The sequence below is a fragment of the Mustela lutreola genome, chromosome 8 (assembly GCF_030435805.1).
Source record: "Mustela lutreola isolate mMusLut2 chromosome 8, mMusLut2.pri, whole genome shotgun sequence".
Classification (NCBI taxonomy): Eukaryota; Metazoa; Chordata; class Mammalia; order Carnivora; family Mustelidae; genus Mustela; species Mustela lutreola.
In genome coordinates this window covers 61063340-61086455 of record NC_081297.1, presented here as the reverse complement: position 1 = coordinate 61086455, position 23116 = coordinate 61063340, and the positions used below count along the sequence as shown (strand labels likewise).

General features: G+C 54.0%; 1 protein-coding gene across 2 annotated transcripts; it reads right to left on the bottom strand.

Annotated features, from left to right (window-relative positions):
- Positions 1 to 691: 691 nt before the first annotated feature.
- Positions 692 to 21981, bottom strand: ITGA5 (integrin subunit alpha 5). Of its 2 annotated transcripts, XM_059185087.1 has the most exons (30): positions 21490 to 21981; positions 15254 to 15384; positions 13591 to 13703; positions 13347 to 13467; positions 13085 to 13146; positions 12951 to 12996; positions 12569 to 12694; positions 12300 to 12344; positions 12126 to 12169; positions 10141 to 10197; positions 9903 to 9955; positions 9399 to 9607; positions 8931 to 9122; positions 8656 to 8701; positions 8384 to 8485; positions 8140 to 8195; positions 7851 to 8005; positions 7182 to 7319; positions 6982 to 7049; positions 6227 to 6377; positions 6051 to 6143; positions 5826 to 5905; positions 5642 to 5722; positions 5430 to 5535; positions 5064 to 5216; positions 4217 to 4303; positions 4024 to 4137; positions 3355 to 3456; positions 2436 to 2558; positions 692 to 1790 (listed from the first exon to the last, which is right to left on the bottom strand). In XM_059185087.1, exons 1-30 carry the CDS (start codon positions 21864 to 21866, stop codon positions 1707 to 1709), a joined length of 3315 nt encoding a protein of 1104 aa, XP_059041070.1. In that variant the 5' UTR covers positions 21867 to 21981; the 3' UTR covers positions 692 to 1706. The 2 variants fall into 2 exon arrangements, with proteins under 2 accessions (XP_059041070.1, XP_059041072.1); XM_059185089.1 differs by lacking the exons at positions 15254 to 15384; positions 21490 to 21981 and adding an exon at positions 14820 to 15171.
- Positions 21982 to 23116: the final 1135 nt, after the last annotated feature.

Here is a 23116-nt window from a genome sequence, read left to right as displayed (position 1 = left end):
TCTTCTAAGACCTATACCTTAGGGGATGTTGTTAAGAATGAGGGCTTTCTCAGTCAGACAAGGCTGAATTCGACTCTGCTCTGGCACTCACTTGGTGACCTTGGGCAAGTTATATAACCTCCAGGGACCTCAATTTTCCCTGGTGTAAATGGGGCTAATGGTATCTACTTGACAGGATTACCGCTAGAGAAACTAAAGTATGTTAACAATTTAACACCCTCTCTACCTACCAGCATATACTGAGCAATCAAAACAAAACAAAAACCTAACTGGCTTTCTTCTGATTGCATTTTGTGGCTTTTTCTCTCAAGCCATCTCATTATTTTGATTTAGAGAAACCCAGTGAGTCTTCTGGGCCATCTTCCCCCATCTTCAACTTGGACCTCCCGTTCTGTATTCTTCCCTTAGCGCTTAAACCCAAGGAGAAAGGATTCTTTTTCTTCTCTCTGGGAGGTGCCGGGAACTAGATCTTGTGGGGCTGGTGATGGGCAGGAGTCAAGCCCTCCTTTCACCCCTTCCATCATCTTTTTCACTTAAGAGAAGGGAACCCAGAAAGTAGTTCCATAGTTCCTGGGGGTCATACTTCTGCCTCCCAAGGAAAGAAACTGTGAAAAATAGACATTTCCTACGCATCAAGCCATCTGATTCCAGGTTGGGTTTGGAAAGAGTAGGAAAGGACACAAATTCCAGCTCTGGTCAGTGGGGGCACAGGGCCGGGTTTATTGCACTTGCAACATAGTTTAAATAAGTCCCGGATGTCCGGAGCTGAACGGGGGCGGGGTGGGCAGGGAGAAAGGGGCAGCGTCAGTGCAGCTAGTGGGCAGAACCCAAATCCTGCAGGCCCAGGACAGTGGGCTCCCCTTTTCCTGGGGGACTGTGAGAGCCTGTGCCTGGCCAGGCTGAGGTTCCAGATCTGTTACCATCATGGCCCCTTCAGGGTTCTGGGTGATTCCTGACTTTTCCCAAGTCAGAGGTGGATTGGGCCTCCCGGCCCAGGTCTGGAACAGGCTCAAATGTAATCCTGGATCTGCCTGGTTAGGTTACCAACGTCTGAGTCTGGGTCCCAGATCAACCCCAGGCCCCAGGTTCGATCTGGCCCCATTAGAGTTCTGAGTCCTCTTGGAGCTGGTTCTGAGCCAGCATGATCCTTGTTTGGGATCTGTCCTGAGCTGGGCCTGGGGCACCATCCACTGTTAGTGTTCTTGCTGGCCCACCAGGGTGGGGCTGTCCAGAGCTTCCAAGTCTCACTCCCCAGATTCCAGGTTCTTAGCTGGGGGCTTCCTGTGATCTCTGGCAAGACTGAGGATAGATCTTTGCAGTCTGGAGCTGGACAGGAAGTCCTGGTGGCACATCTGGCCCAGAGAACTGGGATCGGATTCCCCAGGGCTACTTCCAAGTTGTTTTCAGGAAACGTTCTCCAAAATGCAAAGGCTACAGGGAGGCTGGGGCCTCTATCCCTGGATCTGAGTTCCCCTATCCATGAGGAGGGCATGTGTAAACGAGGGTCCTTCACAGTGCATGGGGGGAGGGGATCCTCAGCTCCTCACCTCCCGGCTCTGGCCCTTCAAGTATGTCTCTAGGCTGGGGAGAGGAGCTTCTCCCTGGCCCTCAGCACCTTCAGGAAAGTGCCCAGCCCCCTCCCAGTCAGTAAACTGAGGGTGGGGGGGACTGGGCCTTGAGGATTGGGAGTCTGGGACTGGGAGGAGTCAGGCATCAGAGGTGGCCGGTGGCTTGAGTTGAGCTTTTTCCATGGCGGTGCCATACGGGAGGGAGCGTTTGAAGAATCCGAGCTAGTGAGGGAGTAAGGAGAGAGAGTTTAGATATTCAAGCTTCCATTTCTCCCCAGAGCTAATCCCAAGAGGAAATGAAGAGGATTCTAGCACTTCCAGTCTCCCCATTTTGCAAAACTGGCCTAAATCCTGGCTGCTAAGGCTACTTCTACAATAGGTCCAATGGGCCAGGAGGGTTAAAGCCAGGATTGCTTTTGGGGTTCTTTTATCAGCGCTGTAAAACTGCCCCCAGTTAGGCTAGGGATAGCAAACAGGTTTGATTCAAGTTCTACGTCTGAATGCTTAGTAGTGGCTACCTCTTGAGAAGGATTCTGAGGCCACTTACAGGGTCTGGCCAATTAGTGATGGCTGCCATTAGCTTCTGGGGGATGGGATGGCACAAATGCCACATATTTGCCATGGCATTGATTCTGCAAGTCTAGGCAAACTTAATAGCTCAAGTCAAGAGACTCCTTCTAAGCTGGGGGCTGTGGAAGGATCCTACGGGCAGGATAAGGATAGTGCGAGTGTGGCTAGGGTGGGGATGGGGTTGTGGGGGGGTATTTGGCTGGAGAACTGGTCTGGAGATAGATGCTTGGGACTCTGTTGGGTTCAGGGCAGAACCTGATGAGGGAGTGGCCAAGTCCCAGGTAGGACATGACTGACCTTATAGAGGATATAGATGAGCAGCCCCAGGAGCAGGAGGCCAACGAGAATGGCTAGGATAATGATCCACAGTGGGACGCCATGGCTGCCTTCTGCCTTGGTCCACTGCATGGCCGTGGCCACCTAGGGAGCAAGTCAGAAGAAGTCACTAGAAAGCCTTTAGTTCTCCCCAACCTACACTTGGCTCCCACTTGCGATCAGATCCAGCTCACCTCTCACCTCCCAGGTTGGGCTACCCAGGTTGGGCTAACAGAATTCTGAATTCAAAATTTAAATTCCCAAGGTGTGCATTATTGTCTCTTACTTTGGGGTCTTCACACCTGCTAATTTCCTTTCCCAAAGAATATACATTTCCTAACCAATCAGCCTGGTAGTTCCTAGTTATTTTTCAGGTCTCAGCTGAAACATCACTTCTTCCAGGCAGCCTTTCCTGACCCTGCAAGACTGAGTTTAAGTGTTCCTTAAGGGGCACCTGGATGTCTCAGGCATTAGGCGTCTGTCTGCTGTTAGCTCAAGTCATGATTCCAGGATCGAGCTCCAGGTCAGGCTCCCTGCTCACTGGGAAGCCTCCTTCTCCCTCTCCCACTCCCCCTAATTGTGCTCCCTCTCTCGCTGTCTCTGTCAAATAAATAAATAAAATATTTAAAAAAAAAGTGTCCCTCTGATGTGTTCGCATAAATATCCTGGTGCTTGTTACACTGTGTTCTCATTGCCTGCTAGCCTGTGAACTCCAAGAGTGAAGAGACTGTTCATCTTGCTTATTGTTATATCCCAGGACCCAGCACAGACCCTGGCACACAGGAATGCTCAATACGTATTTTTTACAAACAACAAGGCCAGCCCCCACCCATGTCCCAGTCCTAGTGCCGGGTCCCGTATTCTGAACCTTCCTCAGCTCAGACCTCTGGCCCAGGTTCACCTGAAGTTCCTTTCGGGGAAGCTGCTGAGGCAGGATTCGGTAGGGCATCTTCAGGGCTTCATACACAGCATCACACTGCAGGCTAAAAGGCTGGTGTTCCCGCTGTGGATGGGGAAGAGGTGCTCAGGGCCACCCCTCTTGGGATCTAGAGGACAGAGGGCTCCCCGCAATCTGGTTCAGGTTGTGATCTTTCCCTGTTTTGGACTTACTTTCTCCTGAATATCTGTGTTCCTTATATGAGATAACAAATGTGTAACTAAATAATGTATAATTAGATAGCTACATGTTTAATACAATTTTTTTTTTTTGGAGTCATTAATGTGGGTCAAGCATCCAGGACACTGCCTGGCCAGCAGCGTTTGCTCAATAAATGACTGCTCTTTACTATTCCTATATCAGCTCGCCTCTCCACTGTGAATTCATCTTCCATCTCTCTGTTGCTGGTCTCCCTACAGTTCTCCCTCCTCCCAAACGGCCTGAAGAGGCCTGCCATTCCCAAAGTGGCCACTAGGTGGCACAAAGGACACACTGCCTTGCTTAAACAAGGGTGAGGAAGGGGAGCTGTACTGTCTGGGCCCCATTCACCCAAGGAGGTGGCTGGGGCAGTAGGGAAAGTGAGGATATGATCAGGCTGGCCTGAAGGTCAGGGTGGAGGTAAGGCTCCCTCACTTGCAGGAAGGTCTTGGCCCAGACTCGGAAATGCAGTTGCAGACTTCGGCTCTCTTGCCGGTGCAGTGGCCCAAGCTCACAACGCAGCCTGAAACACTCCACCTCAGGGCATTTCTGGGAAGAAAGAAGAGGCTTGAACCCTGAATTCTGCCCTTCTGGTGGCTCTGAGAACCCAAGTCCCAGTATGACTTACCAGGATCTGAGGTCCTGGGGAGGCTGGGCTCCGTCCTGAAGCTTCCCGTCTTTGTAAGCGGTGGTGCTCTGAACCTTCTGGATCCAACTGGAAAAAGGAAGAGACCGTTAGCTGCCTTTCCCACCTCATCACAGCTTCCAAGTCAGCTAGCATTGGGTTCCAGAGCAGCTTCAATCTGTTCTCTCTCTCTCTTTTTTCTAGAGATTTTATTGATTTATTTGACACAGAGAGAGAGAGAGCACAAGCAAGGGGAGTGACTCAGAGGGACAGGGAGAAGCAGACTCCCTGCTATGCAGGCAGCCTGATGTGGGGCTCTGGGCCTCGATCCCAGGAGCCAGGGATCATGACATAAGCTGAAAGCAAACGCTGAACCAAGAGCCAACCAGGTGCCCCCCACCTTTCAATTTTAATTGTCTCTTATTCTCTACTAAAATGTAAGCTCTATGAGAGAGGGGACCTTGTTAGTTTTGTTCAGTGAGATATTTCCTGAGCCTATAACAGTGTTAGCATAGATACTCATTTACTTAAATGTTGCCAATGAGTAAATAAACTTTAAACCAGGCATAAGGGCCCAGGGGGACAGGTCTGAGGACAGCTTCCCAGAGAAGGTGGGACAGAGATGGACCCTAGAAGTATGCCAGGGCAAGAATTAAGGGAAGGATATTTCAGGCAGTGTATAAAAAAGAATCTTTTCCCCCTTCCACAGCCTTGAGGTATCTTTGCTATTTTGCCCCTCTCACAGTCCTAGCTTTAGGGACAATCTTTTTTCTTTTCCAGGCCTCTGGTGACCTTCCCCAACCTCCCGAATCCTAGTCCCTCCTCCCATGCCAGTCTCCAGGCCTCTCACCTCCAGGTTCTGTGGGTTGGGGGAGTGACTGGTGGTGCAGTTGGCAAGTCCTGTCACCCGGGTCATGTAGAGAAGCTGCTGACCTTCCAGAGTCCAGGGACAGCTGAGCTCCAGCATGCCCTGGCTAATGGAGCTGGGGCCGTGGTTGATGAGCTGAGGAGAGGGGAACACAACCACCCTAAGAAGGAGCTGAGGGCTTCTGTCCTCCTGAGACCCCTGGGGCATCATGGCCCACTGTCCCCTGCTGCATGTCTCCTATCTTAGAAGTGAAGGAGGCAGTCAGGAGGCAAAGATGAAATTCTCTCTCGTCCCTCCACTCCCAGCAGCCTGCCCTGAACCCAGCCCCTGTCCCCTACCATTCCTCACCTCATAGACGTGGTGGACAGCAGGGCCCACATCTCCTTCCTCCTGAGGTTGGTCTCGGGGATGCCAGTCACTCACCGGGAACAGCACTGCCTCAGGTTTGGAGACACTAAGGAGGAGGGTGGTTTAGAGGACCGCGGAAGGAATCCTAGATACATCCTTTCCTAGAAGCATCTCCCCTTCCAAAAAAGGCCACATTTTGACTTGGTGCTTACCCATTAAGGGAGACCTGGGCATGAGCCTCTACTGAGAGTTGGAAGGAAACCACTTCGCTCTGTGAGTTGTTGAGATTCTTGCTGCGGAATGGAGAGAGACTGAGGCGGTGCTGGAGCCCAGCAAGGGGGATGTCCCCCTGTACCAGGCTCCACCCCACCCAGCCCCTCACCCCCTAATCCCTACCTGAGAATCTGGAAGTCAAACTGGATGTTTTTTTTGGTGTCCCGGAGGTGAGGGACTGTGAACCGAAGGCCCCCCCAGATCTGTGGGGCAAGGAAGGAGGACAAGGGAGCCTGTTAGAGTGGGCATTTGTCTCACCCCACTTCCAGCCCCCTTCCCTATTCCACAGCTGTGCTCTGGACAGGCTGGTCACTGCCCTCTCAGATCCTTCCTCCTCGCCAGACTTACGCTGGCTCCTGCCTTCATGGGGTTGCCCAGGTCACACACCAGCAGGCGGCTCTGGTTCACAGCAGAGTAGTCACAGCTCAGGCTGGAGAAGTTCTGGAGGTGGGTGGGTATGGGTAAGGTTCTGGTGCCCCTCTGGCAGGTCCCCTCCCAAGCTGAACCTGAGAGGCCCCTCTCACCCCTGGGTTTCTGACAAGTCCGGAGTACTCAGCCTCTGGAGGGGCTATGACCCGAAGCTCGGCCTCATAGGCACCGCCCTCACCCACATTCTGGGCATGGAAAGTCAGGTTCAGGGAGTTCTTGTCACCCAGGTACACGTGGTTCTGCTCCCTGGAGGGGAAACACAGGGTAAAGGACACTGGGAAATGAATCCCCAAACCAGGACAATGAACCATAATAATAATGTAATAATAATAGCTGCCATTTCCTGAGTTCCAACTCTATGGCCAGCACTAGTCCAGATGATTGATTTTTTTTTTAATTTTTTATTTTTAAATATTTTATTTGTTTACTTGTCAGAGAAGGAGAGCAAGTGTGCACACAAGCGGGGGAGCAGCAGGCAGAGCGGGAAGCAGACTCCCTGCCGAGCAGGGAGCCTGAGGTAGGACTCAATCCCAGGACGCTGGGATCATGACCTGAGCTGAAGGCAGATGCTTAACCAACTGAGCCACCCAGGCATCCCCTAGCCAGGTGTTTTACGTAGATTATTTCACATAGTCCTTCCAAAAAGGTAGAGAAATGGATGCTATCATTCCCACTCCACAGACAAAGAAGCTGAAGCGCAGAGAAGTTGAGTAACTTCTTAAGGTCGCACAGCTTGCCAGTATATCCCTATTACTTATTTTCAGGTGCCAGGTGCTTCCAAACTCCAACAAGTCCTACTCTGAGGTCTTGGCATCTGGAATCCCCCAGCCTGATGTTGGCCTTCACTTACCCAAACACTTCCAGCTGTAGGTCTGGCACACAGATGTTGTCTTCTCCACAGTCCAGCAAGATCTGAGCCTGAGGACCAGGATAGCCTTGAGAGGGGGAGTTTAGACTTCCTCTTGAGCTGAAGGCTCCTCCCGCCACGGCCCTGCCCCGGGTGCCCAGGGCAATCTCTTCCCAGATCTCCTCTCTCCCCCCTCTCCTCACCTTGTCCTCTATGCGGCTCTTGCTCTGGTAATGTAAGACTGGCCGGAGGCCATGGCTGTCCACAGGGGCTTGGGGGTCCAGGGAGAAGTTGAGAGCAATATGAATTGGGGAGAGCTTGTCTCGGAACTCTGACTCATTCTGGGGGGTGGGGGAAAGAATTCACTGTGTCAGGGAACACTGGGGACTTGATGGTCCTGCTCCTCAGCCTCTCACATCTCTTTGTCCACTCAGGGCCCTCAAGAATCCAGGTGTCCAGGGCGCCTGGGTGGCTCAGTGGGTTAAGCCACTGCCTTCGGCTCGGGTCATGATCTCAGGGTCCTGGGATCGAGTCCCGCATCGGGCTCTCTGCTCAGCAGGGAGCCTGCTTCCCTCTCTCTCTCTCTCTGGCTGCCTCTCTGTCTACTTGTGATTTCTCTCTGTCAAATTAATAAATAAAATATTTAAAAAAAAAAAAGAATCCAGGTGTCCAAATATGACCATTCTCTTTCCTTCCAAGGCCCCAACAGCCTGGTGCCCAGTTCCTCAGACAGAAGGGCCCCTTCCTCAGCCCCCAAAGTCCCAAGCCTCTCATTGGGATTTCCCAATCTCTTTTATTTCAAGAGGGACCCCAGTTCTATGGGACACCACCCCCAACCCAGGCCAGTCTGTTCTCCGCCCTTGGGGCCGTACCCTGAGGTAGATCTTCATCTCTCTGCAGTCTTCCCGAGCCCCATTCTGGATGAGCAGGGTCTGTCTCAGGGTTGCCTGTCTGGAGGCCAGGAAGAGTGCCCGCCTTACTCCCCCCTTCTGCTTCTGCCAGTCCAGCTGGAGCTCCACTGTGAAGCCTGCAGCCAGGAACATATGTTCAGGAGAATCTGTCTCTCCCCCTTAACCTATTCAGAGAGAAGGGAGGTGCCAAAGTCCCCGGTCCCTCCATCCCCCATCCCAAGGCCTAAGAGATTCAGGCAGTCTCCCTCACCAATGGAGTCAGGAACGTGTTTCCCAGAAGCATTGAGGCAGAAGCTAAGGTTGATGCTGGAAGAAGACCAAGAGGAAAGCTGGTGTATCCAAGGAACAGGCATCCTATTCTCCACCTACCTCCCAGACCCGGACGGACACCCGCATTTGTCCCCCTTCCCCAGACCTGGTTTCTCTGCGCACTCCCAGGCACAGACTGAGGTATTTCAGACCCATTCCCTGTCATCTCCTGGGCCCCAGCTCACCAAGCCACAGGGTTCCCCTCCAAGCTGCAGCTGCGCTCCTCTGGGTTGAACATGGCAGGGAAGATGGTGAGGGAGGCACTAGTAGAGACAATAGGGCGGCCCCTGCCACGAGTGGATATGAGGTCGATAGAACTAAGACTTCTCTGGAATCCAGGTGCAGGAGGCTGATGCACAAGCCCCAGGAAGCCAGCGTCCTTTGCGCACTTTCCCAACCCTACCAAGAAATTCCCTAGTTCCCACTCTTCCCACGCTGCCCCCCCTAGAATTCATACCTGTACACCACAGCCTTGTCCACACCGAAGGACCCCACAATCAGATCTGCAAGAAGTCAAGAAAGGACCCCTTACAGCAGGCCCCAAATCAACATCTTTCCTTCCTAACCGTCTTCTAGGTCATTGCTCAAAGGAGGTCAAAAGGAGGGGACAGGGGCACTTGGTGGCATTATTCTAGAACTGTACCCAGGACCCCAGGAACGTGCAGAGAAGGGGGGAGGGGGGTCTGTGATCTGGAGAATTCTAAGGTGAACAAGGCCTCAGCCACTGCTCACCAGGGTATCCGTTGCCATCCAGGTCTCGGCCTCCTCGAAGCGCAGAGCCAAAGAAGTCTGGTGTGTGGCCACTTGGCCACAGGGGGAGCAGAACCTGGGATGGCTTAGAGCCCAACCCTCCTGCCCCCCCAGGGAATATGAACACCACTCCCTGCTGGGTCTCTCCACCAAAGGGAGCTCCAATGGCTACATCTGCAAGACACACAACATACACAAGTCAGGAGGCTGGGAATCCAGGAGTCTGAATCTCTTCCACCGGAACCCAGAACCCAGGATCATTATTCACCATCCGTTCTTCCAAGATCTTGAACCTCTTCAAGTTTCAAAACCCAGACATGAGGATTAAAGTCTACACAACCTCCCTGAGGAGTCACCGGGGGATCTGGGTATCTTAGCTGACAGCCACCCAGATTCCTTCTGACTCAGGCCCCAGACTCCTCCTTAGCTCCTGGGGCCCATGGCACTTACCATTGTAGCCATCCTGGTCCAGGTCCCCCAGGGGGGTCAAGGAGCTGCCAAACCGGCCAAACTCATCATGGCCCGTGAGGGTGAGGGAGGGTGTGGGCTCCATGCCAGCTGGGTGCTGCAGGTAGACGTAGACCCTGCCCACCTCCTGAGGCCGCCCATCAGTAGTCCGCTCCATGAGCAGAGGTGCCCCCACCAACAAGTCATCCAGCCTGAGGGCAGGGAGGAAACCTAGGTATCCTGAGACCCCGCCTTGCCACCTCCCCTCCAGCCCCACTGCCAGGAAATCCCAGGCATCCTGGATCCCAGGCTCCCTCTTCCCAAAGCAAGAAGACTTGAGGTCTTTAGCCCTTTGCTCTCTCCTGGCTCCCAGGCATGGGGAAGGCAGGCACTGGGTTGGGGGTGAGATCCAGAGAAAAACTCTCCTTGTGTTTTTCTGTCTCACTCCCACTCTTCAATCATGGATCTGGGGAGGGCATGGCACTGTGCCTCTTTCCCACCACTTACCCATCCCCGTTGATGTCTGTGGCTGCCACTGCATAGCCGAAATAGGAGGCCATCTGAGGTGGAGATTGACAAAAGGGCAGCTTTGGGTCAGAACTAGGGGGTCACTCGACAGGATCAACAGGGACTGTGGAGGGGTATGTCAGAGACTCCAGGGAGCCTGAGAAGTTGGGCTGAGCTTATTAGGTTGGGGCTGGGACTTCGCTGGAAGAAGGCCAAGCTGGGTTGTGAGCGTCCTCACCTGTTCCCCTGAGAAGTTGTAGAAGGATCGGATGTCTGAGCCATTAAGGATGGTGACCTGGAGAGGATGAGATACACCCATTAGTCTTGGACTCCCAGACCATCCCCTGGGTGGAGGACAAATGGGCATGGGATTCCCTGGGGAGAGGCATTTGTGGGAGACACAGACCACTCGTCTCCTAACTTCCTCCAGACTTTGCTTTCACGTTCCCATCTCTATGCCAGGTAGCTCCATTACATGGCAACTTCACTAGTTTTCTCCGTATCGCTGGTTAACTACTGATGGATTTCATATTTGTCCGTGTCCATCTATATGCACTAGAATGTATGATAAGCAAGGGCGGGAGTTCCGGTTTGGTCTTTGCTTTCTCCCCAGAGCCTGAAGTAGTGCTTGGTGAGCAGCAGACAGCAATCATCAGTTGAATGCTGAATGCATGCTGGGACCTAGTCATTCTTCATCCCCCATGCCTCCCAAACCACAACACTCCTGGCTCCCCTCTGTCTCCCCTTAGCGACTGGCCCTTGACTCCTCGCCCTCTTCCCCACTCTTGCTGCTGTTACTCCGGGGATTGCTGGACAGTCCCTGGCTCTGTCCCTGCCTCTGGGTACCCTGACTCCAACACAGCAGAGAGACTGACAGTCCTGGAGCGGATCCAGGAGGGACACGTATGCTTGGAAATCCATGATTCCCTGCAGCCATTGCCCCAGTTCTCAGCTTCTTGGCTGGTCCTCTGAGGCTCTGGGGAATCTGGCCCCAAACTATCTGTTTTTCCTCAACCTTTCTTTATTTTCCTTATCCCACCAATGCTACAATGGCCTGACTTTCTTTTCCTTTTCTTCTATGCTTTTCATGCTCCTGTCCCAGATGCCCTTTAGCCTCATCTCCATGGATCCTTCATAGAACCTTCTCTGATCTGCTCCTGCCCTAAAAAGGTTACTCCTTCCCCTAAACTGCTATATCCTCTTAGCCACTTTTCTGAAATTTATCACAGTGCAGAAAGGTGGCTGACTTTGGGGCCCCTGGGTGGTTCAGTTGGTTAAGCGTCTGTCTTTGGCTCAGGTCATGATCCCAGGGTCCTGGCATCGAGCCCCACATCGGGCGCTCTGCTCAGAGGAAAGTCTGCTTCTCCCTCTCCCTCTTATAATAACCCTGCTTGTGCTCTCTCTCTCTCTCACTCTCAAATAAATAAAATCTTTTTTAAAAATTTTAAAAAGTAACCTTTAAAAAAAGAAAGAAAAAAAGGAGGCTGACTTGGAATAAGACAGATCTGGTTTTAAACCTCTCTCCGACCACCTACTGACTGGGTGATCTTAAATCACTTGCCTGGTCTCAGAGCCTCAGCTTTCTCATGTGGAAAATGTGCCTGGTATCATCTAGTCCCATTAGCTTGTTGTGAGGAATGGGCAGAGCCTGTGGCACCGAGGTGCTTGGGAATAGTTTCTGTCCCTCGACCCGGGTCCTATCTCACATCCTCAACTAGAAGCACCTTATGAGATGGGGTACAGTGTCTTATTCATCTTCTCATCTCTTACCTTGCCTTAATAAACGTTGTTAATTGGATGAACTCTTGTGGCATTCTTATCTATGTCCTTTTTAAAGCACTTGTCACGGTCTAATAATAACAGCTACCACTTGTACACTGCCTAAGAGTTCACTAAGCCCTTTCACTGGCATTATCTCATTTCGTCCTTATAAGAGCCTTGTGAGGTCAGAACTATTATTATCCCATTATACAGAGAAGAATGAGGCTCAGAGAGGCTAAGTAGGTTTAAGGATTTTATGGAATAAAGTAGGGTATGAATAAATAACAGAATGATTCATCCAGAGTAAGCATCAGTCTTTGAACCCAGGGCTGCCTCCAGAGCCCTGGTTCTGATCCACTTTTTGAATCCTCACAAACTGCGGTGCATGGTTCTTTGTGATTTGCCAGGGAAGGGGAAGGGAAGGGACAGGAGGGAAGGAGGGAGGGTCAGGCTGCGTCTTACATAACCATAGGTGAGGTTCCCTTTGGGCACGCCAGCAACAAAGTCTGCAAAGAGATGAGAAAGTTGTGCGCTAAGGGTGGGGAAAAGGGGAATCAGACCAGAATGGGGTCTCATTCCTGTGGCACCTCGTCCTGGGTCTCCTCCATCTGTCCCCCAACCTGGGGACACACTCACCTTCTGTGTTGTCACCACTGAATTCACCCACAGCCACAGAGTATCCTGGGGGACAGGGAGAGTGGGTATTAGTATTCCTGTGGGGACCCCTCTGCTGTGGCCCACCCTCCAGGTCTTCCCCCACCCCTACTGGGCCTTCATACACAGCTTGCCCACAAGTATGACAGCGGGACTGCAGATGCCTGATTGGAAGAAGAGGAAGTGGGGGAGTTGGGGCAAAAGTGCCTGAGGTTCTCCCCCTCTAGTTCCTTCCCCAGCTGCTCACTCACCCAGGTAGCTATCATCATAGATGGAACTGGCCTGGCGGGTCTGCAGCTGCCCCTGCACCAGGTTGATCAGGTACTCAGGGTAATAGGATTCTGCAATCTGTTCCTGGGTGGCAGACAGGATCTGGCCTGGGGAAGGGGACAAGGCGTTGGATGCACAGAGGAGGAGGTGGGGGAGGGCAGTGGGAGACGGCGGGGTGGCATTGCAGAAGTCTGGTTCAGGGAAGGAAAGCTTGTGGAGGGTGGTAGAAAAGGATATACACATCTTAAGAAGGAAGAGAAAGAAGACAGGGGCAGAGAAGAGAGAGGGATGGTGACCTCAGGCGGGAGGAGAGATGAGAGGCCGTGTGCCAGGGGACGGAGGGACGGCAGAGAAAGGACTTACCTTGCCAGAAATAGCTCCCTGGTCCACCCAGGACCACACGTCCAGTCTGTAGGGGAAGAAGAGGAGTCCACATCTAGTCCTGACTCCTGGGTGAACCCACGCACAGCCACTTCCCTCCCAGGCCACCCTCTCACCTTGGTGAACTCAGCACTGAAGCCACCTTGGCAGTAACCCTGTCCTGCAACCCAGCTGAAATCTGCAAGGGGAGAAGGCAGTGGGAAGGAGTCCAGCACACATGGGTCTCACAGGAAAGAGAGAGCTTGGGGAGGGATGGAGGTGGGGGCACCAGAGAAAGGCCCTCCCTGAACTTGACCGTGATCGGAAAGGCTAATTGGGGTGGTGTGGGGATTCATGGGAAGAAGGCAAACATAGGATTCATGCCCTCTCTTGCCCTACCTGAGCGGCAAGGTGCATACTCCAGAATGCGGGTGAAATTGTCTGTGGAGAGGTAGCAGGTGCCCACGGGATCACTCAGCGGCTCCTTTTCTGTGCGCCAGCTATACAGAGGGGCACAGGCCTGACAGGGCCCAGGAGCAGGTTAGTCCGAAGGGGCTCTCCTCTCTCCCTCAGGCCTGTGCTCCACTATAGTCAACAGCCACCCATCTCCTATCACCGCACTGTTGGGGCTGTGGGCTCTCACCAAGATGGAGGAGCCATGGGCTCGAACTGTCGCTCCGAACCACTGCAAGGACTTGTACTCCACAGGCTCCTCTACCTCTGGGCTGGACACCAATGACTCCAGGATCCGAGAGCCTTGGAGAAGTGAGAAAAGGCAGTTAGGCTGGACTGTGGATGGCTGAGACCTCGAGTGGCCTCCACCCTCAGTCTGGGAGCACCCAGGTGCTTGCAAACCCCAAGCCCCGTGACTCCCTGGGAGGAGTGGGGAAGGGTCTTAATTCAAAAAAAAATTTTTTTTAAGATTTTATTTATTTATTTGACACAGAGAGACACAGCGAGAGAGAGAACACAAGCAGGGGGAGTGGGAGAGGGATTAGCAGACTTCCCACAGAGCAGGGAACCCATCAGGGCTGGATCCCAAGACCCTGGGATCATCACAAGAGCCAAAGGCAGCCGCTTAATGACTGAGCCACCCAGGTGCCCTGGGAAGGGTCGTTAGAGTCTGCTCTGTGCAGCCTCACTCACCCCTTCCCTAGACACAAGTGCACACACATGTGTATGCACCCAGAACCTAGGCTTTCTAGAGTTGACTTCCCCTTGTCCCCGTGCCTCCTCACCGGGCTGGGACAGGGATGCCTGTGGGAAGGTGAAGGCAGGAGGGTGGTGGGGAAGAAAGGCTATTTCCCTTGAGAGTAGTCCTCTGCCTCCACTTCTCTGTGGCTGGATCTGAGTCTCTAATGACACCTTGTTCCATCCCCTTTCTTATCTGGGTCTCTGCCCCCTTACGGCTCTTTCTCTCTCCCTTCATCTCTCTCTCCAAGTGTTATCTCTGGCCTCTAGAGGACAGTTTTTTCTTTCTTCTGATTCTCATCTTTCAGGTTAAAAAAAAAAAAAAAAAAAAAGTCTGTTTCATGATTTTTCTCCCTGCCCTCGCCATTGTCTCCATCTTTTTATCTCTCCTCTTTTTGTCCCTCACACCAGTCTTTATCTGCGGAGCCAGACTATTCAAGTTCATGCCCCTGTTCCACCCTATACTAGCTGCGTGACCTTGGACAAGTTACTTAACCTCCGTTTCCTCATCTATGAAGTGGGGATAATACCTCACCCCCCACCCCCTCCCACCCCCCGTTGAAAGGATCAAGCAAGCTGAGGTATGCTGCTTGCAGGCAGCAGCGAGCAAGTGCTCTGAAAGTGTTAGCTGTTATTCCTGCCCTTCTCTCTGCTGTCTCCCTCCGTCTCACTCCCACCCACCTCTGCATCTACTCCAGATCCGGAGCTCCTTGAGGGCGGTAGTCTCATCGCGTTCCGGTCCCTGCAGCCCCCGCACAGTGCCCAGCATGCACTGTCACTTAGTCAGTGCTTAGTCGGATGGACTGAAAAGTCTGTGTGGCTCTCCCTGTCTTTGTGTTGCTGCCCCGGTCTCCCAGAGTTGTGGGTGATTCAGGGGAAATGAGAGCCACATGTTTCTGAATCACACCCGCCCTCCTAGGGCTGGGCTAGACTGGGAACGTGGTATGAGTGCCACGGGGAGCCGGCGCTCCCCGGAGCTGGAGCGCCAGCGCGCGGGGACCGCACGTGGCCACAGACCCGGACAGGCTCCGCCCCCTTGCTCCCGGCGCCGCTCGACCCGCCCCCCAGCCGCACCCCCCGGTCCTTTCCGAGCTTCCCCTACCCAAGGGGGTTACCTTTACTGTCAAATTCAATGGGCGAGCAGTGTACGGAGCCCGCACCCCAGGGACAGAGGTAGACGGCACCGCCCTGCAGCACTCCAGGCTGGCTGGTGTTAGCCTTGGGCGCTCCCACCAGCACGCTGACCCTGCGGAGGGGAAAGGAGAGGCGGTTCAGAGTGACTCCTCGCTCTCCTCCAGTCTCCCCAGGCCTCTGGGCCAGGGGCTGGCTGGGGGGTGGGGTAGATGCCCCCTCGGTTGTATTTATATCTCAGAAGATGCCACAGATGCCAGAGGCACAGGCTGGAGTCAGGTGGTCCCCATGTGCCGCTGTCACTAACACAACCACCCCCCTCCACCACCTTCCCTTGTTATTAGAGAAAGGAGGAACCAAGAGTCAGTTCTGGGAAGGGAACAGGGGCCAGAGGGCCTGGACCTCAGCTTCCCTGTAGATCTGCCAGGATTGGACACACAGTGTCTGGAGCCCCCTGGAGAGGACTTTGGAGGGTCCTCTCACCTAGCCTCTACCCTTTTGTCCCAAGCCAAAGCCCAGGCCAAAGCCCTTCTCTGGGCCGAGACCCAGGCATCAAGACCCAGGCATCCAGGCTGCCCAGCCTTGGGGTGTGTAGGAGGAAAATATGAGTCTTGGAAATCGGTCAGTAGAAGTGGAGAGGATCTTGGAGGATGGTGAAGACAAGTTCCCTTGGGCCTGGGCCTGCCCTCCCCCTAGACTCTGGGGTAGACCTCCCCATCTTGGCTAAGTTTCTGCTCAGCCCCTGAACACCCTTCCCACACACCATCACTAAGAGTCTGAATTCAGATCTTGCTCTACTGAGTCTTGCTTCTGAATATGGTGCTTCAAGACAATGAGGAGAAAGCTGCCCTTGCTGGGGGGTCCTATGTAATGGTGTGGTTATGGTTAAGGTCCCGGGCAATCTTTCCTGTTTTTGGCTCTGCCTCTACCACAGTCTTTGAGGGCCCTTGGCTCCAAGTCCTCTGTGTAGCCATCAGCCTGGTTGGTTTTCTCCTCCAGGGTCTCCCACAATGACTGCATTTGACAGCCTTGGGCAACTGGACCCAGGCCCTGGGCCAGTGTCCCTGTCAGCTTAACCTCTTTTCTCCTTCCATATCTGCTCTGGCACTGCTTCTCCGTCTCTGTCCCTTCGCCCCTGTGACTACTGCCTCTGTGTCTCTCTCTCAGATCTCTCACTCTTGGATCTCTCTCAGATCTTCTCCATCTCTCCTGGTTTCTGGCCCCTTTCAGTTCCCAGCACCATCTCTTCCCTGCTGTTTGGCTATGTTCCCTAGTCCTCCTTACCCGGGAGAGCCCAAGTGGGTAAGTATGGTAGATGCCCCAAAAGCTAGGGATGTCTTCCAAGAGGACCAGGTGGGGCAAGGGTGATAGGGGTGGGGTTCAAGGGGAATAGGGGTGGGCATACCGAAGTGGGGAGTGTGGAGCAGGCAGCGAGGGGGGGGGCTGAGGATGAGAACAGAGGAGGGAGAAGGCAGGGTCCAGAAGAATAGAAGGGGGGCCAGGGAGGGAGAGTTCCTGGAGTGAAGGGGGGTGGGGTGCGAGCCCTGGTTACCCTGGGGACAGGAAATGTTTACTGCCTGTGGCTTCCTGTCTGTTTCCAACCTCTCACTTCTCCGTTTGTCTCCCACCCGCCAGGCCCCACCCCTCTCACTCAGGCATTACATCCAGCTGGGGGGTGGGAGCTGGCCTCTTAGAAGGCACAGGGACCCAGTATGTGAGACTGGCAGTGGGGCTGGGGGTGGTGCGCAGAGGTTGCACTGCCCCGGGCCTGGGTGAGGAGAGAGGGGTACAAGCTTCCCTTAGCAGGCGCAGCCCCAAAGAATAGCTGTGGTACAGGAGGCAGTGAAAAGAGGACTGGACTAGGAGTCATGAGCTCCGGGTCTAGCACCAGCTCAGTGTGGACTTGGGCACTTCCCTTTCTCTCTCTCTCTCTCTCTCTCCCCCGGTGAAGAGGTTGAGCAGTTTACCTGAGCCTCCTGGAGCTCTGATATTCATTCCATTTCCAGGAGAGCACAGGATGGTAGCCAAGAGACCTGCTCCTGCTCCCAGTTTTCCAAGACCTCCTGCTCTTGAGGAGGAACTGAGCCCGAGTGCTCCTAGGATGCCTGGAGTCTGGCAGAGATGGAAGGTGAGAGAGGCCTTCCAAAGCCTGTGAAGCCCACAGGCTCATGGGCCAGGGGGCGTCTATGTTGTGGCTGTTGGAGAGTTCAGGAGATCTGGAATGCAGGCAAGGGACACAGACGCAGACCCCAACCCGTGACTTACACCTGCGGGGCCAGCGGCCCTTGCATCCCAATAAATAGCTCCCTTCCCTATGTGCCAAGCAAAGTGCCCAGTATCAGGGCAGCCCTATCACATAGCTAATCCTGGATGCCCCACTCCTAGTTCTTGCTTCCTAAATCCTGCAGCAGTTGTGCCCTCTTAGGGGTCCATGAAGGTAACAAAGAAGGGTCCTTGGGCTATTTTCAGTATTTCAGAAAGCCTAGTAGAAATCATGCATTCACCTGATAAGGTGGCTGGGCTAATAAAAACTGCAAGCGTATTTGCTTTTGGCCAAAATTCTATCACATTTGGGGAAGCTGGTTATCACGTATTGGTCAGAAGCTCTGATTGGCAGCTAGAGCTGTCTGCTTGTTCTAACTTCTAGTTGATAAAAAACAGGGCAAAAGGAATTAATTATGCCTTACTAAATGCACTGTGGCAGATAAACTCTTCTAAAATGTAGAGTTCACGGGAAGAAATAATTGCCATGATTTCCTCTGAAGCCTCAGCTCTCCAAAATCCAACAGTTGGCTTGTGGAGACATAGGCTACCACAGCTGCGAGGAGCCACAGAGAGCAACCACTGGTTTGAAGACTGTCCCATAGGTGCCTCACACCAGCCACATGGAGTCTGGGGAGGCTAGTTTGGTCCTGACAGTCCTCCCATTTTCTTTTAGAGAGCATCCTCTTTTCTCTGTTTTATATAGAGTCCCTGGTAAGATACTGTTTGCGTTTAAACAAAAATAAAGGAAATAAAGAAAAAGCTTTAATTAAATTGCTGACCTAGTCCCATGTTCTCATTTTACAGATGAGAGATTAAGTAAGATGTCCAAGGCCAATCAGAATCCTTCCTGACAGGAGGACCAGAAGCTAAGAATCCAACTTCCTAGGCCAGCGTTCTGGTCTATCCTGTTGCCAACAAATCAATCCCCTTCTCTCCCCTCTACTATCTCCCCAGCCAGGCTTCTGATTAACCAGGTTCCTGTTCAATACATGGTTACTGTTTGACTCTGTTGGCCTGGCAAGGTGGGGGGTGGGGAGTAGCAAGTGGACCAGGGCCCAGCTCCAGCAGGTCCCACAACCAAAAGGGCCAGGCCAGAGGAGGACATCTAGATCCCTCAGTGAATTCCCAAGATATATGCCGGGCTGGCTGGTGAGGAAGAGTTGCCTCTCCTTGTGGCGGTGCTGGTACCAGAAGAGAAGAGGGAGCTGGCCTAAGAAGTCTGGGCGCCTTTCCAGCTTGTGACCTGGGCCAAGTCACTTCTCTCCAAGCTCTGGATTCCCTCCCCACCTAAAATGATGGGTTGCCCTTGAATGGTCCCTAAGCCAATTTCTATGATTCCTGAAGTTTCCATTTATATGTATATAAAACAGCACAATAGTGTTTCCTATATCTAATGCAAGGATTATTCTTAACAATCCAATGGAAAAATTGATAGGACAGTGCTAAGGAATGTGAAGGACCATTATTACTATCACTACTATAAACAAATACTAGAAGCAAGTAAGAAATAGGGGAAAAGTTAGACAAAGAACCAGGTGCTATCCAGAGAGGAGAAAACCAGAAATAGAAAACAGCTACCCTAGAAAAATTATGCCTCCCATGTACTGATCTCCCTCTACGGACCATGTGCTTTTTCTATCTCTTGTCCCAGTCCTCAGAGCAGCCCCAATCATTAGGTGTCTGATTTACATGAAACACAAAGCAAAACTAACTCGCCCCAGTCACACAAAGAGCAAGTGTTGGGGCCAGGATGCACCCCGAGCACTCACTCAAAGTTTGGCCCTTTCTTACCACATAACCTCTCTTGAGCTCACCCTGCCCTCTGAGGCTGTCTCAGTGTCCCTGTGAAAGCCACTGCAGTGACAACAAGAACACTGAGGCCTGCCCTCTTCAGCGATGGCCCCAGGTCTGGGAACCGTGTCTGTCCCCTGTGGGCAGGAGGGGGTTGAAGGCCCAGCTGCGGTGGGAGGGAGGTCACTGGGGAGGTGGAATGTTCAGAGTCCTACTCTAAGACTGTATTGTAAGAGAAAATGAGAGGGGAGGAGTGCAAGCTGGATACCTGGGTTCTCTTGGGAGGAGAGATGAGCAGAGGGGGAGGAGGAGGGATGAGAAGGCTGCTGGGTCCTGGTTTAGAGGACAGCTTTAGGGACTGTAGGATTAGCCCAGGGGTCAGACACCTAGGGTGTGAGAGCCCAGATGTTTTAAAGGAGACTTTTAAAACGGAGATGACACTTTGCTAGGTGGGGGTGGGGTGGGGATGGCCTAATGAGGAAGGTTAGGAGCCAGACCACTGGATTTACCCTGGTGGGGGAAAGATCCCATAACCCCCCTGCCTCCCTCTTCTCTACTCCATTAGGGTTGTGGTAAGCAGTTTGAGGGGGCCTAGGGGAGGCCAGGCCTGGCAGAGGCTCCAGGCCAGGGTGATGCAATGGGGTTTGGGCAGGAGGCCAGGGGGGTGGGGTGGGGGTTGGGTGGGGACCTTGAATAGCGCAGAACCAACAGCTGGGGCCTAACTATCTTTCTTTTTTCCCATTCCAGACAAAGGAGAAATTTGCACCCCCCCATTGAATTAGCTAGATTAACTCCTTTTCTCCAAAAAACTAAAGAAAATGAATAGAGCTAAGTTAACTGTATCGTGTATAAAACTAGCTCACCGCCGACAGAGGTCCTATCAAACCTGGAGACACTAGGGGTTAGGGTGGTGGTGGTGGTCAGGACCCATGGAAAGCTCAGAGCCCAGAGACAGAAGAGGAGGATTTCCCAGTTACTGTGAAGGATCCGGAATCTGGCACCTGGGAGTCCCTGCCTTGGCTCAGGAGCAGCTACCTTCTCCTCTTGCTTCCCAACCCCCCATATTTAAACAAACACCCTTGTTCCAATGTTGCCTCAGCTCTAACTCCAGCTTTCCCAAGTCTGTGGGCTCCCCATTAACCAGGCACTCAGGGTCCGGTCTGCTCGTCACCCTGCTGAGCTGGGAATGAGGACCCTCCTTTGAGACTTCCCCAGTCCTTGATGTCCTATGTTATGACGCCCTTGGGCCCAGCGAGCCCACGTCTCCTCAGCTTCCGACCCCAGCCCTGGAGTCCGGTCTTAGTTCAGCTCCAGCCGACAAGCTACAGGAAATCGGCATTTCTCTTCCTCCCAAGAGCTAGAGGAAGAGGGAAACCGCCCACCCCCCTTCACGCGCGCGCACACACCCCTCCCGACACATCCGAGCACCCGCCCTTGGCCAAGCCCGCCCCAGCGCCGGCGCCCCCAGGGCCAGAGTCCCGGGACTCTCCCCAAGTTGCCGGTCCCCTCGTCCGAACGGAGATTGGAGGTGGAAGGCGGAGTAGGAGCCCGAGGAGAAAGGGGAGGGAGCCGCCATCCCCCTCCCGGGTCTTTCCCAGTCTGAGCGGAGCGGGGGAGGGGAGGATGAGGCTAGTCCCCATTTAACCTCCGGACCCCCTCACTTCCCGACTCCCCTCTTGCTACACAGAGCTCATTCTGCTTTAGCCCGTCTTCCCTCCGCACAATGGCCCTCAGGGGTCCCGAGGTCCCCCAGGGCTCCAAAAAGCCCTTCCCGGCCTCCGCGCCCCTTCTCCGCCAGCATCCGCCCGGGTCCCGGCAGCTCACAGATCTCAGCCAGAGACCCGCTGCTCTTGGTCCTCCTTTCCCTTGGCCCCAAGACCCGTGCCCAGACCTCAACAGCTTCCAGCTTCGTGTCCTCTCCCCACCCCACACAGGTCTCCCCACTGATCTCAAAACCTAGGCGCCCAGCTCTGCGCCGGCCACTGTCCCCTCCCTACTCCCGCACGGGCCCCCAACTCTAGCGTGGGCCCCCAACTCCAGCCCTAGTCCTTCCAAACTCCGCCTCTCAAACTCCAGCCTTGGTCCCCTCCATACTTCAGCCGCGCCCCCAGTCTCCAGCCCTCCACCCCCCACCCCCATCCCGCCGCCAGCTCTCCTCACTCACCCGTCTGTTCCCGGCCGGTAAAACTCCACCGAGAAGCCGAAGAAGGAGCCCGGGGGCCCAGAGAGCACTGCTGGGGCCTCCGCGTCTAAATTGAAGCCCCCAACCCTGGGTGGCGGCTGCAGCAGCAGCAGCAGCGGCGGCAGCAACAGCAGCAGCAGCGGGGGTCGGCGCCGGGGCCCCCAGCGCAGCTGCCCGGTGTGGAGAGGGAACCCTGGTGCCCGGCTCCCCATAGCGCCCGCTCTTCCCTGTCCTGGGGCCACCGACCCGGAGCCGCTTCCTAAACCTCCCAGAGGCGAATGACTCAACGCGGGGAGGAGTTTGCCAAACTCCCGGCTGAGCCCTCGCCCCGCCTGCCGGGGGGGTGAGTGGGGGGGCATTCCTGGGTCCTCGGAACGCTGAGCCCGCGCCCCCCACCCCGAAGGGGCGTGGGGGGGCCGCACCTCTCCACTCCCCTCTCCCTAGCCCCAGCTGGAGGCTGGTTGTCTGGACTGGGTCAGACTGGGCGGGTTTGGGCTCTTCCCCCTCCTCACTGCTTTCCCCTCCTTCCTCCCCCTCCTTTCCAGATGTACAACGTAAACGCTCGGAAAAGGAGTCGGAAAAAGGGAGCGGAGAATTTCCTAATGAGGAAAGGAATCACCTCTGGAGGGAGGACGCAGCCCGTATATGCGTGTGGGGGTCTCCCTCATTCCTTCAGGAAGGAGACTTTGGGGTCTAAAGAGATAGGAGACACCCCTGGCATCTAGCCAACTGGGATTCCCCCTTGCCTTCTGCGGCCACTGGGTGCTTGGGATCTGGCCAAGTCCCAAATCTGGCTGGATTTGGGACTCAGGAGTTGAGGTACTGGGCACTCCTAGGCAGCCTGATCTGATGGAGGACCTGCCCCGGCGTGATCACAGGTGAATTCTGCTCTAGGTCACCCTTTTCTTGGTGGAAGAGTATGGAAACCTCTGTTGAGACCCTCCCTAGAATCTGGCAGTTGACCTCTAAGAGCCTAGGAGTGCTTGGGAGGGGGAGGTACTTGGGACCCTCAGTGTCTTCTTGATCAAACTGGCTTGATTCCTACAAACCTGAAGAATTGTAAAGTCGGCTAGGGTGGTGGCAGTGGTGGTGGTGTCTTGCAGAGGGGTCCAAACTTTAGGTTCTGGGAGCTGGAGCCCAGGACCCCACTATCCCCTGATCCCCTGTGGATGTAGAGGAAAGGACTCTTCAGCAGGGGAAGGCAGTGACCCCCAGCCCACCCCTTCCCCCAGCCCTGGCTCTGTGGGATGAGATCACCTTTCAGGATTCTAGTCTTTATCTTAGTCTGGGGGAGGGGGACCAAGGGGCCTAGATTCTCTCGTAACCTTTTTTTCCCTGCCCCCTTCCTGCCTTTCTCCTCCAGGACTTCTCCCCTTCCAGAATAATAATCCCACAAATCAAACCCTGCCCCTTCTCTTCCCCAGGCCCCTGCCCCACTCTGGCCTGGGAGTCTCAGAATGAAAGTGCCCCAAATCCGTGCTTTTTCTTTTCACATAGTCTCCTCCTCATTCTGCTACTCTTACTTCCTGTCCCAAATCATCCAGCTGTTTTTTTAAAAGCCCCTCTTTAGAGCCAGCTGTGGCCCAAGGGAGAGGTCAGCTGGTTAGAC